The 23,562-nt window shown below is 43.6% G+C and overlaps 3 protein-coding genes and 1 long non-coding RNA gene across 8 annotated transcripts; 1 reads left to right on the top strand and 3 right to left on the bottom strand.

Annotated features, from left to right (window-relative positions):
* Window positions 1-254: 254 nt before the first annotated feature.
* On the bottom strand, window positions 255-5,170 carry LOC130538457 (fibronectin type III domain-containing protein 7-like). Its single transcript, XM_057056061.1, has 12 exons — window positions 4,975-5,170; window positions 4,605-4,865; window positions 3,879-4,136; window positions 3,301-3,477; window positions 2,973-3,233; window positions 2,626-2,890; window positions 2,101-2,207; window positions 1,600-1,749; window positions 1,406-1,509; window positions 901-982; window positions 725-815; window positions 255-480 (listed from the first exon to the last, which is right to left on the bottom strand). The coding sequence occupies exons 1-12, from the start codon at window positions 5,168-5,170 to the stop codon at window positions 255-257; spliced, it is 2,178 nt and encodes a 725-aa protein (XP_056912041.1).
* Window positions 5,171-8,187: 3,017 nt separating this feature from the next.
* fndc7a (fibronectin type III domain containing 7a) lies at window positions 8,188-13,931 on the bottom strand. Its single transcript, XM_057056488.1, has 14 exons — window positions 13,719-13,931; window positions 13,281-13,299; window positions 12,928-13,182; window positions 12,203-12,463; window positions 11,487-11,744; window positions 11,150-11,404; window positions 10,659-10,913; window positions 10,307-10,564; window positions 9,964-10,221; window positions 9,618-9,872; window positions 9,271-9,534; window positions 9,143-9,172; window positions 9,012-9,048; window positions 8,188-8,653 (listed from the first exon to the last, which is right to left on the bottom strand). The coding sequence occupies exons 1-13, from the start codon at window positions 13,752-13,754 to the stop codon at window positions 9,029-9,031; spliced, it is 2,424 nt and encodes an 807-aa protein (XP_056912468.1). The 5' UTR covers window positions 13,755-13,931; the 3' UTR covers window positions 8,188-8,653; window positions 9,012-9,028.
* A 2,281-nt stretch (window positions 13,932-16,212) lies between these two features.
* Window positions 16,213-23,505, bottom strand: LOC130538643 (serine-rich adhesin for platelets-like). 5 transcript variants are annotated; one of them, XM_057056462.1, is made up of 20 exons: window positions 22,581-23,505; window positions 22,035-22,262; window positions 20,665-21,767; window positions 20,412-20,520; window positions 20,028-20,158; window positions 19,896-19,955; window positions 19,487-19,807; window positions 19,184-19,350; window positions 18,894-19,052; window positions 18,683-18,779; window positions 18,465-18,550; window positions 18,205-18,386; window positions 17,976-18,099; window positions 17,711-17,878; window positions 17,526-17,614; window positions 17,342-17,428; window positions 17,171-17,242; window positions 16,953-17,067; window positions 16,680-16,851; window positions 16,213-16,598 (listed from the first exon to the last, which is right to left on the bottom strand). In XM_057056462.1, the coding sequence occupies exons 2-20, from the start codon at window positions 22,237-22,239 to the stop codon at window positions 16,428-16,430; spliced, it is 3,618 nt and encodes a 1,205-aa protein (XP_056912442.1). In that variant the 5' UTR covers window positions 22,240-22,262; window positions 22,581-23,505; the 3' UTR covers window positions 16,213-16,427. The 5 variants fall into 5 exon arrangements, with proteins under 5 accessions (XP_056912442.1, XP_056912438.1, XP_056912440.1 ...); XM_057056458.1 differs by having other exon boundaries at window positions 19,896-20,158; XM_057056460.1 differs by having other exon boundaries at window positions 17,538-17,614; window positions 19,896-20,158.
* Window positions 17,874-18,869, top strand: LOC130538647 (uncharacterized). Its single transcript, XR_008953934.1, has 3 exons — window positions 17,874-18,138; window positions 18,274-18,456; window positions 18,557-18,869. It is a non-coding gene; the product is annotated as an uncharacterized LOC130538647 (long non-coding RNA).
* Window positions 23,506-23,562: the final 57 nt, after the last annotated feature.

Here is a 23,562-nt window from a genome sequence, read left to right as displayed (position 1 = left end):
TTGGGCAGCTATTGAGATACCCTTCTCCGGCTAACTGAGCCAGGAAACCAGTGCTCCCAGCAGCAGCAGACCACCTAAACATTGCTGAACTGGTGCTGCATGTGTAGTGTTTAGCAATGACAGTAGGTGGACAGGGGGCTAAAAAAAGGGCAGAATATATTTGTAGATTTACCAGCCATTCATTTTTAATAGAAAAATATCACTTGTGCACTCACTCACATGTGGTAATGTTGGTGCTGGGACTTGGTGCACTGTCACACCCGCTGCCCTGTGCAGTAATTGACGCTGTGTAGGTTTCGCCGCACAGAAGATTTGTCAGGGTGCACGTCGCTGTAGCCGTACTGCATGAAACCTTGTGCCCATTTGTTGCAGTTCCATTTACTACATAACTCGTGGCATCTGCCATCGGTGTCCATGACAACAGTGAAGAATTGGTGTTGCAGATCAGGGAGCTGCTCTGGACAGAAGGCGAGCAAGGAACTGAAAGGGGGTAACAGAGAAGAGTTAGAGAAAAGCTTTTGCACTTGAAATTCTGCCTTATTATATACCTGTCTTCAGGATTGCACTGTTATTCCCAGAGCTGTTACAGCTGGTGGCGCTCTCTGCTGTCACAGTTAGGCTGTAAACTTTCCCGCACTGCAGCTGGTTTAGCAGACAGGATGTTGCGTTGCTCCTGCAGAAAGTAACGTGTTGCGTGTGGTTCTCTCGCGCACTAACAGTATACCCAACAGCCCCAGCAGCATGGTCCCAGGAGACTGTGGCCATATTGGAGCCGCACTGGAGAATACTGGTCACATTTGCAGGGTCGCACGGTCCTGATGTGAGAGGAAAAGAATGCGTTTGAAGTCATTAAAGAGCTTATAATTTATGAAAAAAGCTGCAGGATATTGTAATCCCCACCTGTTGATATAACAGTGTGAGTGGTAGAGCTGGTGCAGTGGCCATCCTGGGCTGTAACTGTGACATTGTACTGGCTCGCACACTGAAGGTCAGACACAAAACAGGTGAGGTTTGAGGAGGAGCAGGTTTTAGAGAAGCCGTGTGGACCCGTCACTCTTGCTGTGTAGGAGGTAGCTCCTTCAGACGCACTCCAGGAGGCCAGGAGAGAGTTTGTGCCACAGTTTTTCACTGCTGTTAATCCTCGAGGGGAGCAGGGTGCTGGAAGAGAATGGCACAGATTGGGGAGTAAATCAAACAATGAAAATATTGTTGTTCTTATTTCATTGCCATCATCTTTACTACCTGTCTTAACAGGCTGAGGCTGGCTGTAAGGTCCACTGCAACTTGTTGAGGAAGCTTTGACAGAAACATTATAAGTCTGTCCACACTGAAGGCCACTCAGACTACAGTTAGCATGTTTGGTATCACAGGTGAGGGAGCTAATGTTTCCAGCCAGTGGTACGACCTTGACACTGTAGTTAAGAGGCACAGAGGATGAGCTCCAGTTGACCACCAGGTCGTTAGTGCCACACAACAAGTTTGTACTTATGTTTGCTGGAGCACAAGGAACTGAAAAAGAAGAGATAAAATGGGAATTTGAGAACTATTTCTTAGTGTAAAAATACAATGGATACTACTTGAAAAAACATCAACCAGTACCTTCATCTTGTCGAAAGGGGGCGCTGTTGTTACTGATGCAGGTACCATCACTGGCCTTCACGAGAATTTCATATGCTCGTCCGCAGACCAGGTTACTCAGGGTGCAGTTGGTGCTGGGGCTGTTGCAGGTAATTGTCTGCCCCTCACTACCTGCCGTCACGGTATAGGTTGCTGCATTTGCGCTGGCAGCCCAGCTCACCTGGGCCGTATTGGTACTACATATCAGGCGACTGGACACATTCAAGGGAGAACACGGCTCTGGAGAGGACAAACATTTAAAAACATTTTAATAAAGCATCTGTATCTTGAAGGCAAAATATTTGTGGGGGAATTCCATGTTGTCCTACCTGTGTTCAACGTGACTGTATCACTCTGTTGACCCGCACAGTCATCATCAGCGGATGCAACACCAATAGTGTAAACCTCTCCACACTGGAGTGCAGGCAGGCTGCAGGAGGTTTTGTTCGTTGTGCACTCTGACCTGTGACCCCCAACACTCACAGCCACAGCAGTGTAGTATTTGGCACTCTGACTGGCCACCCAGGTCACAGGAGAAGGGTTTGGTGCGCATGTGCGTGCGGCGGTAACGTTGGTTGGCGGACATGGCACTGAGGACAGATAAACACACACCAGTTTGAGACTTTGTGTGGGAAAATGCCAGATCTGCCACCCTCAAGGATGGAGACACATCTGTGTTTCTCACATGTTTGCACGGTGACGTCTGCGCTCGGTAGACTGATACACGTCCCAGTGATGGAGAAGACGTTCACCACATAGGAGCTTCCACAGACCAAACCCTCTGCAGTGCACTGCATATCTGTGGAATTACAATGCAGAGGCTGCCCGACTCCCCTGGAGATCTTGGTGGTGTAGTTGTCTGCAGGAACTGAGATGTCCCAAGCGACTGTCAAGGCGCCGGTACCACAGGACACATTTGCGGTCACATTCTCTGGCCCACACGGCACTGAAAGAGAACTATATTAATGCCTCATTTTCTCCCTTTAAGGTAAATGACTTTTATTTTACCGACCCGAGTCCATCCTGATCTGAGTGGATGAAGATGAACACGTTCCATCATTGTAGGTGACAGTGACGTTGTATTTTCTTCCGCAGGGCAGGGAGGTGATGTTACAGTTGTTCACCGTGTTGCTGGTGCAAGTGAGTCGAGCCCCGTTTGCCTCTTCTAAGGTCGTTGTGTAAACGCCTGTGGGCTGATGGTTCTGCCAGACAATCAGAGCACGGTTGGTGTCGCAGTCTCTGAATGCCTCGATGTTGCTTGGAGGACAAGAACCTGACAGCACAAAGAGGATTTAGCAACGCGCACACACCCCATGAGGAATAGTAATCGTACACTCAGTCAGCCGTAGACATACCTGTTGTAAAGGTGACGCCCTCACTGGCGGTGCTATTGCAGTTCAAGTTGGTGCCGATGATACTGGCATTGTACTTCTGCCCACATCTCAGACCCTCCACCAAGCAGTTGGTGCCCATTGAATTACAGCTGTGAATGTTTCCATCAGCGTCTTCTGCAACGGTGATGTAGAATACCACCCCGATGCTCGCCGTCCAGTTAAATCGGGCAGAATCATGACTGCAGTCGACGGACACGGACACATTGGTTGGTGCGCAGGGAACTGGAGGGATGGGAATGATTAAAACGCTGACAAACAAGAGATTCTCTCACTGGAACCTTTTACGTACCGGTCTGAGCAACCTCTCCCAGCACCTTTTCAGTGGTGCAGTTGTCGTTGGAGGCGCTGATCCACACGCTGAGGTGCTCACCGCACGGGATCCCGGTCACTGCACAGCTGTTGGTGGAGGAGGTGCAGTTATAGGTTTGGCCAGTGTTTCCCTGTGCCTCCACCGTATAGGAAACAGCTCCAAGGGCAGAATCCCAGGTTGTGATCAGCATCTCCGACTGACACTCAGCTCCTGTTTTTATGTTTGTTGGTAAACAAGGAGCTACAGAAAAGAGTCAGAGGAGGAAAATACACATTAAGGCTCTATGCCATCATGCTATTATTATTACAGAGATAAGTGATATCATAGCAGAACATTTTGTATGGGTTCAGCATGACAAAAGAATAAGATTTCTTTTGGTACAATGCATCCTGTTAAAAATGTAACACTCAGTGCTTGCAGAATGAACTTGTGTTATTGCATTGTGGTATGAGGCTTCACAAGATTTATATGAGAACATATCAGACACATATTTTGATTGTGTTTAAAATATCAGTTATATGAGAACCTTTGTAAAAACGATGCCAACTTCTACTCACAAGTGCGGACAAACTCCGGCTGGCTGACTTCGCTGTTACAGTGGCTGACGGCGTAAACGTTGTACTTGTACAGCTGACCGCAGCCCGTGTTTGTGAAATAACACATGTTGTCTGTGGTCCTGCACTCCGTCACCTTTCCAATGTTGTCCTCAGCTGTGGCCACGTAGTAAAAGGTGTTGTTGGTGGATTCCCAACTAAACACAATCACATTGCTGGAGCAAGAGTGCGTTGCCTGAGGATTAGCTGGAGCACAAGGCACTGGGGGGAAGAGGAGACAGACATTTAAAGCATGATTACTGTAAGGAAAGAAGTTACTTGGTGAGTATTCGACTGTGTGCCTGGTATCATATGATTCCCATGGGTTGAGCGCATCATCATATTTACACACAGTCGACCTTTGAGAAATCCCCTGTCTATCAACAGGCTGAAAAGACCTTTAGATTCAATGGTCTTGAATGGCGCCTCTTTATGAATAATGACAGGTTGTGTTACCATCCTTAGCATGACACCATGGGAGGACAAATTAAAAGTAGTCAAGAGGACAGATCTTATAGAGAAGGACTGTCATGGAGAGCTTGGAACATGTGCAGAAGCGTGCGTGATTACAGTGGGAGGTAAAGGGAGAAGTGTTATGGATTCACCCAGGAAATACAAGCAGGAGCTGAGGCACATGAGAAAGGCAGAAGCAATACAAGACAGGAATGTCAGCAATGACGGTTGGCTCACTTGTTTCAAACAAGGCAGAGGTGTTGGAGGTGCTGGTGCAGTCATCAGAGATGGCTGTGACACGGACCTCGTACTTCTCGCCACATTTCAGCATGCTGATCTGGCAGCTGGTGGAAGCCGACGTGCAGTTAAGAGAGGCGTCGGTCCCGTCGACAGCCGTGGCTCTGTACAGGTTAGCCCCAAACACCAAACCCCAAGTCACTGTCACCGTACCACTGGAGCAGCTGTAGTCCACGGACACGCTCGTCACGGGGTTTATAGCTAAAAGGAGATTTGAGCAACAACAGTGATTCGGAAAAATAATCCTCCAGAAAAATACATTTCTCAGTTTTTCTCTGTTTTCCATGAACTGAGCACTTCTAAGACTTACTAGCTGTGGAGTATGAAATATTGTAGGGTTCCCCAGGAACTAGGAAGACATTGACTGATGATACACCCATGGTGTAGGAGGAGCAGGGCTCCAGATTGCTGATATCCATGGATGTAGCCGAAGTGTTTCTGATGACCGGGGCTTTCCCGGGGTCGCTGTCGGTCACGGTCACTTGGTAGAGCAGGACCTTGCTCATGGCGTCCCATGTCACTCTGGCTGTGCTCTTTCCCGTCGATACAAGGCTCACCCCTGATGGGGGCTGCAACACTTCACCAGAAAATACAGGCGTTTTTCCTCAATTCCTCAGAGGAAACTATGGTGACAGAACAAAACCACCTCCTTATGTCCACTTACATGTCATGATTGTCTTGGTGTTACTTTTGGCGCCTCTTCCGGCACTGTTGGAGGAGTAAAGATAGCAGTTGTAGGTTGTAGAGGGAGCCAAGCCCTCTATTTGTCCACTTAGAGTCGTGAACGTCCAGTTGAATTGTTCTAGTGGTGAGCTAAACAGCTTCTCCACAAATAAAATGTAGCTGTCTGCTCCTGTCACGTTAGACCACTCAAAACTTATAGAGGTACTGGAAATAGCTCTGGAGAAAGTGATCTGAGATGTGGAGGGCACTGTGGGGAAGGAAGACAAACATTTCAGCCATGCTCCATTTCATTGCCTTGTTATGACCAGTTGTTCTTTTGTGTGTGGGTTGTTTTTTGATTTAACCTGTCATAGCTTCCTTGACATCTGTGCACACAATGGTTGTATACTGAAAAACCTTCATTGTGATTTGATAATGATGTCCAGGTTGTAAGCCCTGGACCAGCCTCCACGTGCTGGGCGCCGTTGGCATCACCACCACTGGGGCGATGGTGGTCGAGTTCACAACCCTCAAGTCCAGCAAATAGACTGTAGCCCCACTGTAGCTGCTCCATTTCACATTCAGTGTTGATGCTGATGGAGATTCCACTGACACAATACTACATCCTGCAAAATAAAAAGACAGATGTGGAAGCCAACAGGTCCTTTAAAACGTGATGGTTTTAAATAAAACACGGTATATGGATGTATCCGATAGCCAATATATTTAGATTTCCATCCCTTTAGGAATATCAGCCGTTAATGATTAAAGATACTAAACAAGAGTATCAGGACTCACCTGAGGACAAAACATGGTGAATCTAAAAAAGTAAACAAATGAAATAAATATTAACAAATAGAAACAAAAAATAAAATAAAGAAAAAAATATTACAAATACTTTTTACACACAGAGAGACAAATAAAAATTTGTAATGACCTGCATGACAGACAGAAAGATGAGTGAAGTATAAAACGTCCACATGTTCCGTTTCGTTAGTTTCTTATTAGATCCTGGAAGTTACATCCACACATGCTCAGCAGCTCTTCTGAAGACTTGTCAGGCTGAGAGCTGGAGATCAACATCATGGGAACCAATCAGGGTGTCCTAAATGAGGACAGGTAGACCCCTCTGGGCTCCCTGTCATCATGAGAAGGAAGCAAAGCAAGTTTTCTGGGAGGTGGGGACATTTTCCAACCCCCTCAATTAATCAAAAATGAACTTCCTGGGAATTCTCTGCTTCTGCCATAAATCACATTGTTGTTGCTGGAGTCCATTTGCCAAACAGGACATTTGAGTGGGCTGTGGTGTAGATACTTGAGTCAGATATTGAATTCTTTCTCTTTTCTCATTTCTAATTTCTAGAAAATAAAGGATTTGACTGCTGCAGGGAAACATGAGCTCCTTTGTCATAAACCAAGCAGGGGAAAAGCAATCCGCTCCCCCTGCTACATCTTTCCTGGAATGATGACAGTTCTCCTGAAAATTATGATGGTCTGTTATTTCTGTGCGATGCTCCTTTTAGTTCCTCTTATTCTTACTCAGCCTTTTCTTAAAACAGTACAAAAACAAATCTCTCGTAGCGCTTTTAAAATCAGCATGAAGTCTATTTAATTCTACATAACAGGAAATATTGTATAATAGATATAAAAGAAATGTTACTGGGACATTAATAATGGTATCATCATCATATTTAGACATACTGAACATGCTATTATTAAAATCAAATGACCTGTTGTCTCATATTTATAGATATAGTGTGTGAAAAAAAACTTGATCACATCTTTATTACAAAATGCTTTTTGTGAAGACGAAACCAAGTTTTCACTAAACCACTCATGTTTTTATTGCCGTCTAAATTCTTGGGCCAGAGGGAGTTTCTGGTTATACAGTAAGTTACGTGTATTCCATTGGGTATCGCACAATAGAATAGAATATCTGTTGCTTGCTGCAGGGTGTAATCATGACATGTCCTCACAGCTCAGCCCCCCCTGCACAGCAGCTTGTGTTTGTGTCTATAGGTCTGAGCTGTTATTGTCAGGAATGTTCTACCTTGTGCCAGCCACATATGGGAATGACTGTGCTCTTTCCCTCTTCCTTCCTATTAAAGTGGCCATATCTGGGATTTTGAGCCTGAGGGATAATCGTCATGGCGATGTTACCTGCACAGTCCATCAGTAGACAACTCAATGTCCAATTTACATATTGTTCAGGTGAAAGAAAACTATGAAACTATGAAACTACTACTGACATGTCGAAATAAATAATGACATCTAATATTTACCAAATTAGTATCACTGAAGAAATGTTTTAATACCGAAACTGTATCAGATGTCAGTGCCGAGAGCTGTGGATGCAGTAGCATTTATATCAATGTGACACTGGGTTTTCCCATTCACAGAACTTCAGCAGAGAAGATCTTGATTTTTTTCCCCTTTTGCCTTATATATTGTAAGAATTATTAAACAAATTTAAGAATACACTTGATTATTTTTAAAACCGTTTTAATCGTGCAGACATCAAAGCTTATCTGAGGTTCATTAGAGGCATTCAACCCTGTCTTGATGTCTCAGAAACAGTTTAAATAGACAAAGTTCCAGGAAAAAGTTACAAAAACAAAAACTTGACTGAATGAGTGTTATTTTGTCTTTGGAGCCCACTGAGACGGTGCAACCTTTTGCTTCAGCGACAGCTGTCCAATCTATCTTTTTACTAAAATGTAAACATTTTAATCAATCATGCAGCACAAGAGCTCAGATATCACTAATGGGCCTGATGCATCTAGCTTTGTGCTATTAGTACAGTATTCAACCTTCTCTCTGCTGAACAGAACATCCACACATGATGAATGACAGCATAGAGTCATGATGGAATGTTCTTTATTGCTGTTGTCTGTCAACATGATGTAAATAAAAGACAATGTGTCTCCAGCCATCCGATCTGGTGTGTCCTCCACAGGCCTGCATGACTCCCAGCTAATGGCACTGAGCCTTACTGACCCACATGCAAATCTGAGTCTCTCTGTGAGATTGACTTTATCTGTATTAATTATGAAGTTTTAAATTTAAGTTTTACGCCAAGGTCACAGCACAGGAAGATGAAGAATGGAGGCACACACCTTATGAAATGTGAGAATAAAAGTCATTAACTACAAGGTAAAACTTTGTTTCTTTGCAAGCTGTCTTTTATTCTGTCCTTTATTTCAATTTGGCATTTATTTTATCAGATGAATTTTCTGAAAAAATTGACAAGAACATATTAATTTTAAAGAAGACAGACATTTCATCTGACATTGACTCCTGTAGAGCGACTTGTGTCCACGTTTGAACTGTAAAAAGGATGAGAAAGAGACATTAGCAGACAGGATTGACTGGATACTGTAATTCATTCAAATTAAACAGTGCTTGCTTTGTTTCATCCGAAACATAATATCCTCCCAAAAATATCAGCTTTGTCATTTTGAGACAGGGGCTATTAAATATCGACCAGCCGCATATCACAGACACAATAAGAGGTTTGTTTCTGTTGTTTCGGGGCTTCTCTGACTTCCTTTATTTGAGATCCAGGATCAAAAATCCCAGAACAGACAGAGATCAGCCTCTACTGTTTGGATATTCCGCCATGTGTGCACCCTTCAAGCTATGAGGTGGCCATGTGCCAACAGACTTCAACAGCAACAAACCTACCGCGGTCAATCCACACTTCATCTTCCTCGGGAGATCACTTGAAAAAGACAGAGAAGAGATTTCAGTGTAATGTTCTTTTTGATTAAAAAGGCTGATTAATCAGCTGTCTTGTAATATATTTAACTACTTACCCACACCGGCATTACTCCCTGGGCAGAGAACTGAGAATATGACCCAAGAGAAAATTAAAATGTCAAATAAGTTCTCACAAATGCTGCACAACATATTGTGTACGCATTAATTCCAACCTATGACTCACCAGAATAAGTCCTGGGTTGACAGAAGCTTACTTTCACCCCATTCTTGCCCACCGGTGCCACCACTACTCTGTACACTTCCCCACATATTTCCTCCTGGATGTCGCAGTACTTAATGCCAGCAGCTGCGATGCAGGTGTAGTTGGCCCCTGTTCCGTAGAGATCCACCGTGTGGTTGTGCGTCTGAGGGCCGATGGAGCGCCACTGCACCCTCAGGGTATTGTTGGCCATACGATAGAGCTTGAGGTTTGTTGGACAGCAGGGACCTAGAGGAACACATGTGTCCATATTGACCTGTTCTACACTCTTAATGATGAACTTGAATATTATTTAGAATATTTCCTCTCACTGGATGAGAATCCGTGATAACTGCACTCCGACTTGTGTCCCGTGCTGCTGATGGCTTCTAGGTTGACGCTGTAGTTAGTGCCACAGGTGATACACCCCATCAGGCAGTGGGTGTCCAGGGTGTGGCATTTTGCGTGCCCACGTGAGGACATCAAGGTGGTAATGTAGGAGCGAGCCCCAGTGCCAGGAGGCCAGGTTACATTAGTCATAGCCTGGGTGACCTGGGTCACATTGACGGATGAAGGGCAGCAAGGACCTCAGGGAGGGGAAAGGGATGGAAAACATTCAGGAATTCATGCTTGTTGCAGGCCAGACAAGTAAAATATTACTTTAATGATTAATCATACCTGTTTCCAGTGTTTTACTGAATCCTGGTAGACTTCTCCCCACCTTTGTTGTGGCAACTCCCATGACATCATAGGTCGAACCGCATGGCAGCAGCGTGAGCTCGCAGGAGTCGTTTGTTGTCTGGCAAGTGTGTTTGTCGTAGTGTCCGACGGCAGTGACGGTGTAATTTGTGCTGGGCCTGTTGGGAGTGCTGAAAAAGACTCTGTACGTGGAGCTGTTGGTCTGCGTCAGGTTCAGGATCTCAGGAGCACATGGAGCTGCAGCAGGACAGATGGATTTGTCTTTAAGTTCTTCGCAGCCCTCTTTTTGCTTGCTCCTGTCGGAAATCAGCCACGTCATTACCTGTTTCGTGCGTGTGCGGTGTGCAGGTGCGGTTGCACCCTCGCAGGTCACTACAAGGGGTGACGGTCACCGAATAGGCCGTGTCGCAGGTCAGGTCTGATAAGGCGCACACTGGCGCTGTGTCATTACAGTGGACGACATCATTAGTCTGCTCCGCCGTTGTCTCGTACAGCTCCGCCCCTTTGACCGATGACCACATGATCTCCAGAGTCTCTGTTGACACTAGATTTATAGTAACATCCTCTGGACAGCAAGGAACTGGGAGAGAGAAAAGAGAAAAGATTATGAAAATGCAGTGGGCCACATGTATGAATGGACCGACGATTGTAGATGTATGTGTTTCGTGACATACTGGTGGTGTAGTTACGGACGTGGGAGTAGGGACTGGAACCAGCTAGATTGTAGGGAAAGACGGTGGTGAGGTACGTGTAGCCACACATGCAAAAGAACTGGCACGTGGTCCCGGTGGTGTTGCAGGATTTTTCTGTTCCGTCGTCCCACTTTATGAAAGCGATGTAGTAGTCTACCAGGGGCACCTCTTCCCACACCACCGAGCAGTTTCCTGCCATGGGCTCTTCCACCCAAATGTTCTCAGGGGGGCATGGATCTGTTAGAGAGACACGGGTTTTGGATTGTTAACCCTTTTTTGGACAGAACAAATAATATTAAAAAAAGAAACATGAGAAAAATTATAATCTAAGTCTGTAATGGAGCAGCTTTAGTCTAGAGATGTTTGCTTGGTTTAGATTACCTAGTACAAATGTTAAATATCCTTCTTTAATCTCCTAATTTAAAGCTTATACGTTATGTCTAGAAGGACAGAACGTGTAGGGATAAACCTACATGTGATGTACTCGGCAGGTTGCGAGGGGCTGCTGGGACCGGCACTGTTATAGGCTATGACAGAGATGGAGTGGTTCTGACCACACTCCACAGGGGTGATGAAGCAGTAAGTCTGAGATACGGAAGAACAGTTTTGGCCATTCGTGGTCACAGCGATGTAGTTTTCAGCTCCCTGCACGGACAACCAGTACACGGCGACCTCAAGAGAACGACCCTGGGTCATCTGGATGTGGATGACATTTGGGCTCAGAGGACCTGAAAATTCAGCCAGAATTAGTATTTGGTGGTGATCAGTTTAAACTGGTTCTCCTTTTCATCCTTTCCTCATCCTGCTTACGTGTGATCTGGCACATAGTGAGGTCGTCTCCTGGGCGACCCTCGGAATCCCAGGCTGTCCCTTTGATACAGTACGTGGTTCCCGCCTCCAGGCCATCAAAGGTCAGCATGGTGTTGGTGGTGTTGACTTTGTGGCGAGAGTTGGAGCCCTGTCTGATGATGCAGAGCGTGTAAAGGACAGCGTGCTCCACTGAAGTCCAGTTCACGAAGATGGTGCTGTTGTCGGGGGAGGTGGTGTTCATCATGGGCGCCTGTACCACTACAGAGAGATGGAGAAACAATTTCATTAATTTCACAATAGCCGACCCCTATTAGATGTAACAAATGGAAGATTCTCCCTGCGATTATATTACGCTCCATCCTCCTTCGGGTAAAAATGAAACCCAGTTCTCATGGTTTTGCTTTTCAAATTAAGAGAATGGCAAAGTACAGAAGCCCGGATACAGTTTCCCTCCTGTGGTAGCCACAAACAAACAACCGACTTGTGACAATGGGCATTGAAATGACACACTGTTATGGCCGTAGGAGTGAGATGACAAAGCATTATGATACAGGAAAAGCAGGAAGGCTGCATTTTGCTTTTTACAGTGTGGATGAGCAAACTGCTGCAAGGTCATTATTATTACTCTTGATTGATTACTGATACTTAATTCAGTCTTCAAGTTGGTGAGTTTTGCTAAATTATATGTATTAGGGGGGCTTTCATATGACTTTTACCTGTCCTGGCCTGGATGGGGTATGAAGGCTGGCTCCTCCCACCGCTGTTGACAGACATGACGCTCATTCTGTAGGTTGTGTAGGGCTGCAGCTGCACAACGGTGCCCTTAGAGGAGCTCACCACGGTTTCAGAGAAGAAGTCACCATTGTCTGACTCTGCCCTCAGGATGTAGCTGGTTGCCCCGGAAACCTCTGTGAACTCCACAGTGATGCTATCGCTGTGTTTGGAGTAGGCCTGTTCAATGGTGGGCACTTCAGGAGCTGGGAAACACAAGAGTTAAATCAGTATACATGAACAAATATCTAATTTAATTTGAAAATATTCAGCCATCCAAAAGAAATCTCAATCAATATTTTGGGAAGTATAAATCAGTGTAAATTGATATTAACAGTCTCCAAGTATGTGTGAGAAAATGACCACATTGTTTTAGCATTACTTGTCACCACAGATGGCCACTAGGTTTTTTTTAATTTTCAATCTTTTTGACAAAGCTCAAGACTGGAATTGGCTGAAATTCACACTAGATTAACTTGTTAAATGAAAAAAGGTTCCTCTATGATGACCCTGACTTGTTTAAATTTAATTAATAAAAAAAAACAGCGAAACTAACTGATGCTTCAGTACCACCAATAATACCCCAGTAAAAGACTATAATGCTATTAACTGAAATGCTTTACAAGACATTCTCTTACAGTGGAGTATTTCTCACTCTCCTCATCTTTACCTGTTATTTCCTCTGTCTGTGCACTGCTGAGGACATTGAGGGCATTGTCCATGGCTTCCAGTTGCATAGTGTACACTGTGTTTGGAGACAGGGAGTTGATGGAGGCCATCACCGTGTTGCCGCTGAACTGAGCAAAGACGGGTCGTTCAGGGGAGTTCTTTGGAGTGGCTGTGATCTTGTAGAAGCTGGCACCACTGTGGCTCTTCCACTGCACCGTCATACTTTTTGATGTGACCGCAAACACTGACAAAGTTTCTGATGAAGATAAGGATGGAAAACATAATGATGATGGGATGACTATTTTGCAGTTTAAGAGCAAAATCTTATTTTAATAGAAACAAAATGGGATTTACCATTTTCTGCAGCACACATCTGTTAAAAAAGTCAAAATGCAGCATGTTAACAAAGTCAAATACTCCATATACTTTCAAGACAAAGACACCATTCCCTGGGCAGCAAGCTTTTGGTATTTGACATTATATCCTCAGGCAAATTATGCCATGTATCATATTCTCTGTGCATTTGAGGCAGCAGGCTGCACATTACCTTCACTCAACACAGATTTCGGGACTGGTCAGTGCAGGTATTTCTTTCAGGTCGGAATGAATTTGTCTATTGAGCAAAGGGAAGGCATGCCACATGCACTTGTTGAAAGGTGTAACGCTCAAAAGAGCCTGTGTTCATGTAGTTGCCCCTCTACACACAGTTAATAATCTGAATTTGTGATACATGCAAAAAAGCAAAAAAGTGACAGAAAGGGGGAGACCATCTTAATTCAGTCAATTTCTTACCTGAGCAGCAACTAATAAAAACAGAAGTTTCAGCATCTTTCTGTCGTGCTCTGTTATCTTCTGCAGAGCCACTGCCTGGAGGCGAGATGTGTGATGCTGCTCCTCAAAAATGACTTCAGGGAAGCAGCTTACCCTTAAATTTGACTTTCCTATGCTCCCTTCTTTCTCTCTCTCTCTCTCTCACTCGTTTTTGCTCTCAATAATGAAACGATAGGTGCTTTATTGTTTCAGCAAATACCAAAGAGCCCAAAGGCTGTAACTCCTCCTCCTCAAGGGTATTTAGATGGCCTATCAGAGCGGGAGGAGGGCGCTCACCTTTGCTAGATGAGGACAAAGATAAAACCTTTTATCTTTTACAGGTCATCATTTAAAAAAAAAAGATAACTCTATAGAAGGGATGACCTCTTTTGGTAGTAGCTTTACCTGGAGGGAAGAATCATGATGATATTAAAAGTATTTAATTTCTTCTGTCCATGATATTGTGTGATTGCTTTGAGGGCATTGGTCATCTTAATATAATCTTCAGTGTACATATTTATTTTTGTGTTCAATCAAATGAACCATGTCTGAAGCATAGTTTAAGCAATGATCTTGTACAGTGTTTTGAACTGTACTGAGCGTATTGTTCAAATCAAGGCGAGGTTACAGCTCTGCTGGCTGTGTATCTGCATCAGGTGTGCATTGTGAAGATGGCCCCCCAGGACCAGCCAGAGACAATCTCCTTTGTGTAAAAAAAGGTCAGAAGAAGAGAGGTGATAGAATTCAGCCTCACACTCATAATCAATGCTGGCTAAAAGCATGTGATACAGAAAGAGGATTCAATTCTTCAATGCAAAAGATTTGTAGACAGATAATGTTTCATAGCTCTTTCAAGACTGATATTTAACTCCAAGTTTAGATAATAAAGTAGTCAGATGTGCCCTAACCTGGTTTTTCAGGCCTGGTTCAAAACCATTATAACTCTTTTAACCAGAGGTGGATTGTTAATATGAGATTAGTACAATCACGAGGCCTTTCTGAGTGGTCCAAAGAATATGCAAATCAGAGTTACTGAAGACCTGGTAGGGAAGCGTAATCGTGCAATGGGTCGCAAAGTCTCATTATTACAAGAGGGTTTTAGGTTTCGTCCCACGTCAGCGTCTTTGTGACCTGTGTGCCAGTTCTTCTTCTGCACTTCAAAACATGCATGTGAGGTTAAATGGAGATTTTCCCCAGGTGGGAGTGAATGAGGTGTGTGACCTATCCCAGGGTGTCGTCCTGCCCCTGTCCAGTGTCCACTGCGGCAGACTCAGTGCCTCACTATTAATTGCTGGTTTGAATATATTTTCTGATGACAGGGTGTCCACCTGCTGGTTAGATTACCCCCAATAGTTCTGGTAGAAGCCTTTTTAATCATTTTTGACATCATCCCCTGCACTAGAAATACAATTTACATTGAATCCACAAGAACCACCTGCTGTTGGCATCAGTTGGACAGAATGGTTCCAACACACTGGCCACACTCGCTTCATCACAATCCAAATATATATACCCCCTTGGTAATAATTCCTCTAGATCCATTTCCACTGCTATGCAGGTGACACCCATTTCTAACTTTCTGGCAAACCTCCCTCCAACTTTCCCACCTCCATTCCCTCATTTTCTGCCTTTTTTAAGTAAATACCTGGTTCTTCTTTAATTAAAAAAAAGATATAAAGGTTAATATAATATAGAATTCTTCCTCACTGGCACTGAGAGGTTTTTCTTTTTACATTACATAAGTAATTCGTGATTTTACAATGATAGTACATAAAAAAGTACCCAATTACTATGATACCCATTTTACAAAAACACTAATTTAACCTGATTTTTGTGACTAGGCAGCATCTTTAACCCTCATCTGTGATTATGGAAGACAAAGTCTGTAAATTCTTGACTGTGCACCTGTTCAAACTAACAAAAGGACCTCAGCTGTCCTTGGAACAATCACAGGGAACAGTTCAGGAATGTTGTTTGTCAATGTTGTCTTTCCTGATGTCCTATTGGTGAAAGTTGATACTGACGCCAACAGAACCACACAACAGGATCCAAGTAAAAAAATCTGAGTAAAAGAACACTGTGTCGTTAGCACCCACGGGCTTGCACGGTGGCATGAGAGGAATCAAATGAGTTTTTTAAATAAAAGGACAACAATTGATACTTATTTCAAATAAAGGCAGACAGGGTTTTCCCTGTAATGTAATATTAACAAAATGACCCACTTGTGATAAAATTTGAACATTATCTGCTTAGCCTGTGGTTGTTAGTGTGTATAGGAAAGCTAATTGTTCACTTTTTTGTGGTTGAGTTTGACTGTGTGACTGGTGTTAACCCCTCATTTCAGGTCACCTGGAATAAGCTGAACCAAAAAAACATGCATGACATCTGAATGAATAGAGGTCAGAGAAATATAGATTACTGTTTTCATATCCAGAGACAGAGATGTGAGAAAGTTATATTTCTAGTTTTTTCACTGTAGAGTTGGATAATATTTTTTAATTAAGTGAAATATAGGATTAACAATACAAACATTGACGTGTCTTGTTATTTAGTTATATTATAAATAAATGAACGGAAGCAAAAACTCAACAGAAACAAGTCAATTAATTTCAAACTCTTCTTTTCCCCCCAAACCAGACGAAAATAGCAAAAGAACAAAGTAATAAGTAAAGTTGATTTGTGTGCCGCTGGCTATAAAAGCCCGTGTTTACTGCCCTCTAGCGGCTGCATGTTATGCGGTGTCCTGCGGGGATGAGACTCCGACAGATCTGCTGAGAGTCTCTTGGCCATTTTGTCTGTCGTCTGTTTCATATTGCGAGCCAACTCGATAGCCATGTCTAGAGACATGATTATGTCATCCTCCTGTGAAATACAGTGAAAAAAATGAACAAATCCAACCAAGAGTGACGTCACAATGGAAGCAGAGATGTAAAATGATCTCACCTTGCTCCGTTTGGATCTACTTTCCTTGCTGCCGGTCTTGGACGCCACTGACGCAGGAGATGGTGTCCTCTGAAAGTACACATCACTGGGGAGCAGAGCAGTGTCCGACTGTGTGGAACGCTTTCTGTGGTGCTTTGTGTTCTGCAGCTCTGAAGGCTCTCTGATTTTGTAACTGGAGTGATGAGGCAGAAGGAATAAAAGCTTTTCAGAAATAGATCAGTTGGAAATTGGCAGCGTATCTTTGACACACTTCTGGGACAGTTGTGTGTTTACCTTGCAGGCAGACTGCTGGAGGAGCCATAGTTAACCTGGAGGAGGGGCTTCTGATGGTACGTAGAGGAGAAAGCAGGCCGATGTTCCTTAGAATAAGATTTCTCCGTGATGAAATCTGACAGCATAAAGATGAGAGTAACAGATTCTTTATGAGTAAAATCTGCTACAGAAAATATTAACAGTGCAGATTTACACTTATTAGATATAAAATCTCTTACCTTGTGGTCCCTCCTTGGCACGAGTGTGGGGAACTCCCTGTTTATGCTTTAAATTTGGAGGTTTTGGACCTTCTGGTAACAAAGTATACACACAATGACTTATTTTGGTGCAGCATAATTATATAGTCTACATAAAATGCATGAAGAAACATTGTCAGTATTTACTCTAACCTCTGAACTCAGGTGTTATTCTGCCCCCTATAGACATTTCTGTGCACTGCAGCAAATCAGAGTCAGTGGAGTCAACGCTCTTTTTACCTGAAGGATCAGTTGACAATCAGGCATCTATAGCTACACATAATAAATACTGATAAGTATTTAAATGGATTTTTATAATTTAAAAAAAATGAAGCACCTGCAAACTTACTTTGATCCATGTTTACGGAGATCCAGTCTGCTATCGTCATCTGACGGGAGCTGAGAATGTTCCGATCATGTCTAGTCCTCAGTAGAGGGAGAGAAGTTAAACAGATTAACATAATTATCTATTAATAAACCACTTCAGCAATGTTGCCACAAATACCAGGATGGGCTCTCCACCTGTTGTAGGTTGACCTGTGTTGGCTCCTGCTCCTGGTTTTAGCCCTTTGCTGCCTTACGGAGGCCAGATAGTCCACTTCCCGTGCTATGAGCGGCAGCTGCACCAAACATTCCTGCAGGTCTTCTCTGAGTCTGGACACTTCTGACTGCAAGGCTACAATAGCCTCACTGATCAGACACAGGGATCCAGATTTACCAAAATTGAAAAAGATGCTCAAATCATTTCTATGGCAAAATGCGGGAGAGAACTGTGAAACATTCTGACCTTTTACAGGAGCAGGAACACAGACAGCTGCTGCTCTCCACTGCAGCCACTGTGCATCTGAGGATGGGATCCGATATGTGGTCATGGAGCGGGGCTGATGGTTTCCATTTACCTTTAGTTTCTTCTGCAAAGGTTATCAGAAGAAACATACACAGCTGATCAGGTAAGTGAACAGATTCATGCCAGAGCTGCTTTAACAGAACCTTTTGGTATAAACTGATTTGTTCACCTTTCAGCCTGAGTGAAGACAACTTTGTTGTGTTCTCTACCCACTGCTCTACTCCTACTGCCACACCAGACTGTTGGGGACTGTCCAACCCCTGCCTGGTGGCCACTGACTGAACCGACTGTACATTGGAGCAGGAAGCTTCGCTGTCTGAGTTACTCGGAGCATCATTCTGTGGCTGCACCCTGCAGACGACAGGGTCCAGACTGAGTTACTCTCCTGTTACTCAGCATCCAATGGAGATTTGCTCTTTAGGTTTGTACCTTCCTGCGAGCAGGTTTGGTTGGAAAAGCCCCGTCTGATTCAGGTATAAGCTGCCGAATCCGCTGTCTGTCTCTGCCCTCACAATCTGCAGGCCAAAAAACCCCCACAGCCGTTCAAACAAAGCATCAAAACACCATAACCTGCGCAACCTCCATGAGCATTCAGTCATTCAAGAGCAGGTTAAATGACAACTGCCCATTAAATATCTTAAAGTGACCTGTGACGTCAAGGATGAAGTGTTGACAGGAGGTTGTGATGGGCTGCAGATGGCTGCATCAGAGGAGACATTCAGGACAGCTTCTAAGGTACTACAGCTATAGCAACAAAATAAACCTCATTAAACTCAAGGAGGCATTAAAAAACACTTCCTATTCTGTATTAAAGTCCTGGATTAATATGTGATGCATTTGATTAAATGCAAAACTCACCATTCAGGCGTCTGTTGGCTGTGTCTTGAAGATAATTTGGCTCCACTCAGGTATTCTAAAATGTTACTGTGATCTAAGGCCTCTGACAAAGCAGAGCTCACCTCATCATCCACCTCAGCTGTCTGGATGTCCACTTCCTGTTCAGTGACGTATAAGCATCTAAAACAAGCACAGAGAGATTAAAAAAACCTACTCACACATCAGCATAAGCAACCATTTAAATGCTAGAAGTAGTCATTTTGAATGTTTATACATGGAAATATAGATGTCAAAGCTACTTTATCATCCACCTTGACATGGAGCTGCTGAATCGAGTGTTTCTCTGTGAGGGGTCAGATATTACAAGTTCACTGCTTGTCTGATGTCCGACATTTTGGTCAACGTCCTCAGAGATCTTGTCCTCTCCATTCCAGGTTTCTGTTTGATAATGCAGATTGGAATAATCTGCACCTGAGGCCTAAAACATAAGACCAGGAAGGATCATCTATGGTTACACACACTTACACAATCCCCAAGAGAATATCTGCACAGTCAACAAAATGGAAGCAACGGTTTAAATATGAACATCCCGGTTCTCTTATAGACAAAATTACCTCCTGCAGAGATGGTAGAGGTAAAGGTGTGGACATGCACAGGGGCTTCATATCCAGAATGTCCTTGACAGATGTGGGAGTGGAGGAGGAACAGGGCAGAGAGACCTGCTCACATATGTTTCTGTCTATAATCTCTTTGATGTCCTCAAGGTGCATCCCTATCCTGAAAATGTCTCCTTCCACATGCCTGTTTGGGTCAAAGGTGCCAGTGTTCCTGGACACACCCATGTAGCTCTGCATCTCCAATGCTCTGTGCTCTTCCTTCTTGCTGATGTATCGTCTCTCTAGCTGATCCTGAGCCTCCATAATGCTCCTCAGCATCTGTCAACGGACACGTCGTACATTTGTCTCCATTGAAGAAGGAAACTGCGCTTTCCTCTGAACTACATATAGGATTTTAAAAACTTACATCCTGCTGTTCTGTTGTGCTGACTGACAAGTGGCTTACGCTTCGTTTGAATTCTTCCACCTGATTAGGAGAGGGGTGACAAATTGATCGAGCTGTGTGTAGATTCCTTCTCTGGCACATCTTCACGCTCACCTTCTGCATGAACTGGCAGACAACGTCCCTCAGCTCAGCGGTCATTTGCTCCCCATCGCTGAGCACTTCTGCAGGTTGCGCGCAGGAGGTTGAGCTCCTCACTCTGACATTGCTCTGGAGATTTCTTCCTCCTTTACCAAGACACATGGTCCAGAAACAAGGTGAGCAATGAGTGCAATCAAATATGGTTCAGGCTAATGACACAAAAATACAGAAAACTTTGACCATTGTCTCCATAACTAACTTTATCTCATCAAAGCTCTTTCTATTCGGTGATGTCATCTGACCCCATTTGTTCCTGTTTACCTCCCAATAACGTGCACAGGAAGTGCAGTAAAGTGCTGCCCTGTCATAATATCAGGTGTCAGAGACAGATAGAGGTACCTGACAGGGGATGAGGAGTGAAGGGTTCAAGATGGCGTCCCACCAACGTAGGGGCGCTTCCTCCAAAATCGCCAGTGGTCCCATCATTATGCATCACCTCTGAAGATAGCTTTGCATGCGAAAGAAAATTCTTATATTCATAAAAGAAGTAGAATGTATCACGATCTGTTTTTACATGTGTTTGGGTTCTATCTTAACTCAATCTATAACACCAGTTTTGATGAATATAGATTTCAATAATTGCATTTTTAACCTGCAGTTGATGAGCTGGGTTTGGGGGAGTTCTGGCTGCATCTGACAACACATGTGTATTCTCAGATGTTTGGTCTGAATCCTCCAGGACTCTGCTGATCACCTCTAAGATCTCTGGAGAGGATCTGGTTCGGTGCATAGCGGCGACACGCTGAGGAGCAGGTCTGCCAGGTCCACTTGGAACTTTGTGGGTTTTTACTTTTGAGGAAATTTTGGAGAAATCAGGTAGGGGATAATGAACTTGGCCTTGGCCGTACTTCATGTCACTGAAGGATCTCATGCGCATAAGTGGGACTTTGGGAACCTGTTGATCCTTTTTAGCCTTTTCCTGCTTTGACACATTAACAACACTTGAGTTCCCACTGCCTTCTAAACTTAATGTGGTGCTGTCAGTGGTGTAGGAGGTGACATCAGTTTTGCTGTCTCCATTTCCCTCTGAGCCAGAATTCTTCTCCTTTAGAACTTCAGGATCAGACGCACTGCTGTTTGACTGATTACTGTCAATCGAGTCGCTGTCGTGTGTTGAAACTAAGCTGCACCCGGTGTCGTCCATGCTCTCTATCAGCGACACCTCTGGCAGGGTCTCGGCCTGGATGAGTCTGTCCGTCTGCAGTAGGTCCTCCTGGGGAAAGTGTCGCAGCAGCAGCTGGTGGATGTCTGCAGGGCAGGGACGCGGGGGTGGGAAAGGACTTTGCTTGGCAGTAATAAATACATTTTCCTTCCTCATGTCCGCTGTCTTTGAAGTCGCTTGATTGTCGGAAGTTTGCTCAACTGGTAGCAGACTTTCAGTGACAGTAGCGTTATTTCCTGTATTAGGCTCAAAACAGTCAGGAGAATCAGGACTTGAATTAACAGTTTCTTTCCTGCCTGAGCTTATCTTGGAAATAACATTCTTGCTGTAGTTGCTGCCAAGGCCTCCATCATAAGGTAGTTCTTCCTGCTCCTCATCGCTGGTGTTCTGACCCGAGTTGTCAAACCTCAACATTCTTTTTGGACACTGGGCAGCTGGTTGCAGCATGTGGCTCTTGTGTTCAACCAGCCCATCACTCTGGCTGTTGACACTGGACTCTGAGGAGGTGGCATCTGACAGATCAGCGTGTTCTGCTGAGAAACAGGAGAGCAAATGGCAAGTTAAATGTTGAATGAAGATTAAATGAACTTGACTGTTTGGACTATGTTCTTGTTGTATGCCCATAATTCTTCTGACTTACAAATAAATATATAAATCACAAATAAATAATAATTTAAAAAATCTAAATGCTTAAATATGAACATACCTGCTAATTCTGACAATGTGGTGCAAGGCTCAGAGAAGAGTTATCATATAATAAAATGGGATCTTAAAACAACAACGATGACTCGAAGACCTACCAGTGAGATGGATGCTGGGGACTGAGGCAGCAGACTCATCCTGAGATACATGTAAGAGCAAAGATCTCTCCAGATCACTCAGGTTGAGGCTTTCATTCTCACTCAGGTCAACATAAATGCTTTGGTGGATGCACTTCTCCCAGAGCACAGTGTGTTTGCTCTGACCCTGAGCATCATCATCTGATCCCTCCACATCTGTCTCCATGGAGACAAGAAGTAACTTTTCACCTGTGTGATGACCGTAGAGATAAACACAGCAGTGAATGCCTTTTCCGAGCCTAAAAGATTTCATTATTAGTACCACGGTGGCCCAAATAATGGCGTTGCCGGTTACAATTGCGTTTTGGACGTTAAACTGAGTTACTGCTGATCATTGAGTTTAAAACAATAAACCAAAGAATCATAGCCCTGCATTGATAAAATGCATTTAATTTAGTAAAATTCAGTATGAACGGAGGCGTGAGCCCGTTTAAAGTCTTTCTAAAATATCAAACTGTAGAGCTAAAAGACTCTGGAGTCTGTCGTTGTGTTGTTGTGGTAACTTACTTAAAACCGGTCCCTTAGCAGCAATGCGACATTAGTTTTACATCGATTCTGCCCAACGTTCTTGCTCTTAGCACCAACATATAATCCCCTGTTGCTTTTCTGTATCTTTCTTCCTTGACGTATGCTTTACGCACGGTCAGGTTTGGTTTCGGTAACATCATTAATAATGCACCCTACACACGGCACCGCTGAGAGTCTGGAGCTGTCACAGCTGTACAGGCGCTACTTGGTTGCTAGGTAACGTTTGGAATGGGTTGATAGAGGTGTTTTAAAGAGTCGTCTCTATGAATCGATACAGCGAATTATGTACTGTGCTCTTTTTGCGACTTTTTAAAACAGCAAACGTTGCTTTAAAATAGTGATTAGCAGGCTTATTTTTCCATTTTTTTAATTAATTTGACATTCACATTCTATTTATCTATTTACAGCACAATAATACTAGTATACATGTATTCGTATGCATCATTTCATGTCTATTTACTATTGTATCTCTTTGACAATGCATGTAAAGTAATTGGTGATATAGCCTGTATGTTGCTGGGTGCTAAATGTCTCAATTTGCCCCTACTTATCTAGTCAAACCGATCAGTTACTAATGTGCAAAATGATCAGACTCAACTATAATAACCGTTAATACCACAAGCAAAGACGTCAACAAAACCTGCACCAAAACAATAAAGTAGCTCGCATCGACAAGTTAAGCGAATCATATTTAGTAAAATTGTGTATTTTATCAGATAATATTGTGATAAAATATTTTAAATAATAATAGTAGTGTATTTTGAGTGTAAACAATCTCCTGTGTATTATCTTAAAATATGGTATCGAATTCGCAATTAATTAGTTGTTTGCGAGAAAACAAGAAAACGTACTTTACAAATCTACTCGACACTGGCAGCTTAACGATGACAACACGTCAATACGTCACTTCTTTTCTATTTAAATCTATTGGTCCAATGGCTGCTGTTGTAGGCGTGGCCAC

The sequence above is a fragment of the Takifugu flavidus genome, chromosome 15 (genome assembly GCF_003711565.1).
Source record: "Takifugu flavidus isolate HTHZ2018 chromosome 15, ASM371156v2, whole genome shotgun sequence".
Lineage (NCBI taxonomy): Eukaryota > Metazoa > Chordata > Actinopteri > Tetraodontiformes > Tetraodontidae > Takifugu > Takifugu flavidus.
Note: the sequence above shows the minus strand (reverse complement) of the source record. Positions and strands in the feature narration are given on the sequence as shown.

Bases quoted from the DNA above. Each gene is read 5' to 3' on its own strand.
- LOC130538457 (XM_057056061.1), bottom strand. From the start codon at position 5,170: ATGAGCAAGGTCCTGCTCTACCAAGTGACCGTGACCGACAGCGACCCC. The intron at 2,208-2,625 runs GTAAAATAAAAG...ATCTGTCCTCAG, and splicing joins ATCAGGATGGACTCGGGTCG to TGCCATGTCCGCCAACCAAC. The intron at 983-1,405 runs GTCGTACCACTG...TCTGACCTTCAG, and splicing joins CTCTTAACTACAGTGTCAAG to TGTGCGAGCCAGTACAATGT.
- fndc7a (XM_057056488.1), bottom strand. From the start codon at position 13,754: ATGCTGAAACTTCTGTTTTTATTAGTTGCTGCTCAG. The intron at 9,173-9,270 runs GTGAGTCATAGG...TCATATTCTCAG, and splicing joins TCAACCCAGGACTTATTCTG to TTCTCTGCCCAGGGAGTAAT. The intron at 9,049-9,142 runs GTAAGTAGTTAA...GTCTTTTTCAAG, and splicing joins AGGGAGTAATGCCGGTGTGG to TGATCTCCCGAGGAAGATGA.
- LOC130538643 (XM_057056458.1), bottom strand. From the start codon at position 22,239: ATGGAGACAGATGTGGAGGGATCAGATGATGATGCTCAGGGTCAGAGC. The intron at 19,053-19,183 runs GTGGATGATAAA...TGCTTGTTTTAG, and splicing joins TTCAGCAGCTCCATGTCAAG to ATGCTTATACGTCACTGAAC. The intron at 17,243-17,341 runs GTTAGAGTAAAT...CTTTGTTACCAG, and splicing joins AATAACACCTGAGTTCAGAG to AAGGTCCAAAACCTCCAAAT.